The 5,298-nt window shown below is 50.6% G+C and overlaps 1 protein-coding gene across 1 annotated transcript; it reads right to left on the reverse strand.

Moving 5' to 3' along the window:
• Window positions 1-13: 13 nt before the first annotated feature.
• Window positions 14-4,673, reverse strand: ERP29 (endoplasmic reticulum protein 29). Its single transcript, XM_085075598.1, has 3 exons — window positions 4,514-4,673; window positions 3,008-3,146; window positions 14-1,771 (listed from the first exon to the last, which is right to left on the reverse strand). The coding sequence occupies exons 1-3, from the start codon at window positions 4,631-4,633 to the stop codon at window positions 1,269-1,271; spliced, it is 762 nt and encodes a 253-aa protein (XP_084931724.1). The 5' UTR covers window positions 4,634-4,673; the 3' UTR covers window positions 14-1,268.
• Between the last annotated feature and the right edge of the window lie 625 nt (window positions 4,674-5,298).

The raw sequence follows: 5,298 nt of genomic DNA on the forward strand, positions 1-5,298 counted from the left end.
TAAGAAGCAGCTCTGAAGTGGAACTTTTTTATTATAGCATTATTAATACATTTTATCTCGCAGCAGCATCCGCTCCTTGTACCCACCCCAAGACTCAAAAGGCAGCAAAGCTCCCACAGCAATCAGTTTTGTTTAAAGCGTACTTTGAAGGTAAAACTCACAGGTGTTTCTCTTTTCAACTCTGTAACCCTGACCAGGGCTTCAGCATCTTCCAGAGGCATCCGAATTCCACACAGTGTGAACTGCACATTTCTGAGGACTGGCCTGATCCTTGGGCCAGGTATCTCCTTTAAAATAACACAGATGAGGCTTCTAAGGACACAAACACTTCTGCTGCCTGTTACAAGAACTCATTTTAAAATATTTAGAACTACCAAACACTGATGAGGCTTTAGTTTGACGGTGTCAATCGCTTCTGGAGGCTGGAAAAACATTTTGTTCATGAAGCTTGGACAGGTAAAACACCTCTTCAGCTGTAAGAAAACACCCAAATTTACTTCCGAAAACCCAATTTTTTGCACAAACTGGTGAGACTGAGTGTAATAGCACCTCAAGGAGACTCTGCCCTTGCTCAGAGCTCACACCACTCACTGTGTCAGGGTACCACAAAGGATTTCAGGAGAGCATTTGATGAAACAGCTGCTCTAGACAGAAAATGAGGGGCGAGTTGTGAACTGTCTTCACTGCCAGCATTTGGCTGATACCCAAACCAAACAGGGACAGAAGCCATGGAAGAAGAAGGCAGAAAAAGGAAACTGAGTCTCTTAGTCAACAACAGGTAAGAACAAGACTTGGAGCCCAACTGGGACAACACAAGGTGTGTGTGGGGTAGACTAACAAGCATAAAACCCATGGATATTATGGACAGGGAAAGGTGGGGATGTAGAGGGCACACAATCTGTACCTTTTCCAGCATGTAAGATGGAATGTGAGACTGAATTTTGTTATTTGTTAGCCAGGTAACAGCTGTAAAAACCACCAGGAATGAACTTCCAGCCAATTTAGTGCTTTTTTTTTTTTGTTGTTGTCTGCTTTAACACTGTTTTTGGAGAGTATTACACAATACTGGTGTCTTGCTCTTAGGTGATTTTTCCAACATTTAGAATACTGTGTTTTTAAGGAATGTCTTCCTCTTGATCTTCTAAACTGAGAATCCCAGAAGGAAATCTGCTGCCCTCTTGAAGTCACAGAGAAGTTTGCTTGCATTAAGGAGAACTGGTTAGGACTCTTGACAATGTTTCACAGCTTGTACAAAGTTCTCCAACACATTAGAGCTCATCTTTCTCACTATTCTTCTTCAGGAAAGAAGCGAGGATATTGAGGCTTTTCTGGAGCTCCTCCTTCTTTCCATCACTCATCTTGTTCTTCTCAATAAGCTTTGTGATTCGGACGACTTCGTTAGCAGCAAACTCCTCTCCCTGCTCCAGGATCTTGCTCATAATTTTCAAGTATTGCTCTGCTGACTTCTTCTCGGTTTCTTTCGCTTTTCCTAAATTCTCCTGCCCCTTTTTCAGGAGGGCCTGGCGATCAGATTTCTCTGTGGTGCTCACAAATTTGCTGGCCAGCACATCGTACTCCTTCAGGCAGCCTGGCATCCCCAGGTAGATGCCATTACTCTTCAGCCAGCGCTGAATAGCCCCGGCCTTGATTTCACCACCATAAAGTAAGGGATTGTTAAAGTCACCATCCTGGAATAAGTAAAAAACAGGGAATTTTTCCTTATCCAGCTTGTACTTCTCTCCCAGCTCAGTGTTCAGTTTGTCACCGTAATCTGCCAAGGGAAAACAAAACACAGAAAAGCACAGTTAATCAAAAATTAATTTAGGATTCCCTCCTACACAAATATTTGTAGCCAGTGCTTCAACATGTCCTAATAACAAGTTTGCCAGGGAATTACAGAGCCACAGAAATATCCTGAGCTCGAAGGGTCCCATAATTATCACTGAGTCCAACCCAAAATCCCACCCTGTGCCTGAGAGAATTGTCCAAATGCTCCCTGAGCTCTGGCAGCCTTGGGGCCGTGACCATTCCCTGGAGAGCCTGTTCCAAGGAAATGCCACACACTGAAACAAAAACACCTCATAAAAATTCATTTGCGCAAGGCAAACATTCATTGGGTTTTCCGAAGAAAAAGACAAATGCTGTAATGGTGCTTTGCTGTGACTGTGAGAGCGTAAGACATTGGCTGGACCTTGTTGTACAAACCCCATCCTCCTTATGTGAAATCAATACCCTTTTCTCTCTTATTTTCCTCCATCCATTGATTTTATCTGATTTTACAGTTAAATAAGAGTTTTTCCTGTCTAGGTGCAGAGAATGATTTGGTTCTGACAGCATGCCAAGCTACAAGACGTTTACTCATCTCATATAAATTATATTTATTCTCGAGGACAGAAAACAAAGGCATTTAAATTATGCTACTTAGAAAGTTCCACATATGTTTAGAAATATCAGTGTGGGTAAAACTTCACAGCTTGATAATTAAGCCTAAATTCTTAATCCAACCTACAAAGCCAGAGCACATAAGGTGACTGTGAGCTATTCATCACTCCTTTTCTCTTAAATCCAGTCACAATCACATTGAGTTACAACAGCCACAGTGCAACAACCCCTTGCTGTGCTGCCCTGGGGTTTGCTGCATGGAATTAATCACATTAAATATTCTTTGTCTGACCAGGATTGTGGCTAAAGCGTGATTCTTGTAAGGTCTGTTCCGTTCATGTGGGACAAAAAGGTATCTCCCAGCAAAGAAAGGGGCAAAAAAGGGCAAGAAGTGCTGGGGATGAGGAGGGTGGCAGCAGTTCAAGCAGCGTGGGCTGACTCTTCATTACCCAACCCAGCTAGATAAGCAGCTCTCCCACGCACAGCCAGGCTCAGCCAGGGCAGGAGCTCCACTCTCACATCCATCCCTCACCCCCAGAATTGCCTCAGCACCTGCAGAAATCACAGTGAAATTTATCCCCTCCTCACCAGCCCACACTGTCTCTATGTACTCAGAGTTCCTCACCTGATATTCCCACTTCAGCTACCAGCAGATCCTCGCTGGAGCCTGAGCTCTCCGCCAGCTTTTTGAACTCATCTTGTTTCTCCCCATAGGGATATTGTGTGTCAAACTTCACAAGGACAAACTTATGCTTTGGAATAACCTACAGCCAGAAGAAAAAAAAGGAGAAAAGACAAAACTTGATCATTTCATCCCTGAGCAATGTACAAGTCACCAAAGGTTGCTTTTCCTTGTCCTTTTTTTCCTATGCAATGTGGAGATGCAGAGGGAGAATGGAAATTTTATATAATTATGGCCTTTCAGAAATGACTCACTGTTGTGTGGAGGAAAGACAGAGCTTTGGGTGTCTGTGCTCTTGCACCAGATGATAAAGGTAGTATGTGGTAGGTTTGGGGGATCTGATAATGCTTTTAATTATAAGATTTGCTTATTGTAAATCTGACTGGCATCTTGGAAGAAGATCAGCAAAACATTTTCCAGTATGAAGAGGAGAGAGTCAAGTGTGTTGTCATTCTGAAGTGTCCCAGCATGAGAGCTGCACTTTTGGCTAGGAGAGGAGGCACAGGGAGGTAGTGGAGATGCTGGAGGAGTTGTACTGGTTCAGGAAATGGAGAATTCACACTTTAATTGATTCCTCTTCACTTCAGTTTTGCTCTGCTCAGATGATGCCTTTTCCAATGAGCTTGGCAATGGACTCTGTTACCCCTTGAGGGATCTTCCCCTCCCTGCAGAAGAAGACCTTGCAAAATCTTTTTGTTCTAGCGAACAGGTTCAGGTTGCAGCACAGCTCCCCACCTACACAGGGCTCTGCCAGCTCTGCTCAGGCACTGCACAACGCCTGTGTGCACAGGTGGCTGCAGACTCCGTCCTGGGCCTGCCGAGCAGTGTTCTGGTGGGGAGAGCACCTGGGAAGATGCCTTCCTTGCAAAGTGATTTAGTGAAGGAAAAAAAAAACCAGTGGAAAAAAAGGCGCCTGTTGCTGTTTGATGAACAAGTGAAACCACCCAAGCAAGGCGCGCTCATGGCCCAGACTCGCTCCCTGCACGGTCCTGCTTTCCTTCACCGGCACGGGCAGCACAGTACCGGCCCAGAGCAGCCCTGTGCTCGCTGCCCGAAGCTCGGGGGGGGCGGGCCGGCGCTGGCCGAGCAGCCGCGGCTGCCGCCGGAGCTCCCCGCGCCGGTACCGGAGCGAGCCGGGCCGGACCCCCGCGGCTCAGCTCCACTTGGACCGCGCCGATTGGCTGCCAGCCGCGGCCGCCGCGCTCCCATTGGCTGCCGGCCGCGGCCGCCGCGCTCCCATTGGCTGCGGCGCGGCCGCTCCGCCAGCGCCGGGCGCTCCCCGCGCCGGTGGCGGCAGCGGCGGCGGTCCCGTGCCCGCTGTCCCCCCGCGCTCCTCCCGCGCCCCGGTCCCCCAGGGCTGCCGCCGGCCGCAGGGCACACAGCCCGGAGCGGCCCCACGGCCGCCCCCCGAGCGCTCCCCCAGCCCCGCCGGGTCCCGCCGCGCCGTACCTTGTAGAAGGTGATGGTGTCGAGCGGCACGGAGCCCTTGGTGTGCAGCGTGCTGCCGCCGGGCAGCACCAGGCCGAGCAGGCAGAGCAGCACCGAGCCGGCGGCGGCCGCCGCAGCCATGGCGGAGCGCGGAGGGAGCGGAGCTGCGGGGCCACGTGACGGCGCGACGGCCGCCGCCGGGGGCTCGCCCCGCCCCGCCGCCCGGGGCCACCGGGGGAGCGGCAGCGCTCGGGGGCGGGCGGGGGCTGCCCCGCCGTGCGGGGAACGGGCAGCGCGCACAGGAGCCCCGAGCCCCCGGGACAGCACGCGGGGCCGCTGCTGCTGCCGGTGAGATGAGCACAGGAGAGCGACTGAAGGCAGCGAAAGGGCAGGAGCGGGGAGAGCAGCTGGGGGGTGTGCGTTTCTATCCAGGTGGGCACTGCTGTCCGGGGAGATCTCATGCACTGGCAGCCCCTACCTGGACACAAGTGTGGACAACCCGTGTCCTTATCATCTACAGACTGGATGAAAAGCAAGCAAGCAACGCATAAAGAGCAGACGGACAGCTTATCAACTAAAAGCACTGACCCCTCCACACTCCCTCCCACAGCAGGTATCATTGTGCACCTAATCCCTCGATGGAAAACGATTAGCATTTTCCCTCTTTTTCCATCCTTCCTCTGCAGGGTCTGCTTGTAGTGCACCAGCATAATCTGATTTCACCAGGGGGCTTACAAAGACAGTGCAGACGAGCACTTGATTGCATCCAGACCATCCAGGCAGAAAAATGAGGCAGCCATACTGAG

Source organism: Lichenostomus cassidix, chromosome 15, assembly GCF_008360975.1.
Source record: "Lichenostomus cassidix isolate B80296 chromosome 15, HeHo_3.0, whole genome shotgun sequence".
Classification (NCBI taxonomy): Eukaryota; Metazoa; Chordata; class Aves; order Passeriformes; family Meliphagidae; genus Lichenostomus; species Lichenostomus cassidix.

What these genes read in the sequence shown, in the direction of transcription:
- ERP29 (XM_085075598.1), bottom strand. Translation starts at nt 4,633, where the DNA reads ATGGCTGCGGCGGCCGCCGCCGGCTCGGTGCTGCTCTGCCTGCTCGGC. An exon ending in ACACCATCACCTTCTACAAG is followed by an intron (nt 3,147 to 4,513) that starts GTACGGCGCGGC and finishes TTCTGGCTGTAG; the next exon opens with GTTATTCCAAAGCATAAGTT. An exon ending in AGCTGAAGTGGGAATATCAG is followed by an intron (nt 1,772 to 3,007) that starts GTGAGGAACTCT and finishes TTCCCTTGGCAG; the next exon opens with ATTACGGTGACAAACTGAAC.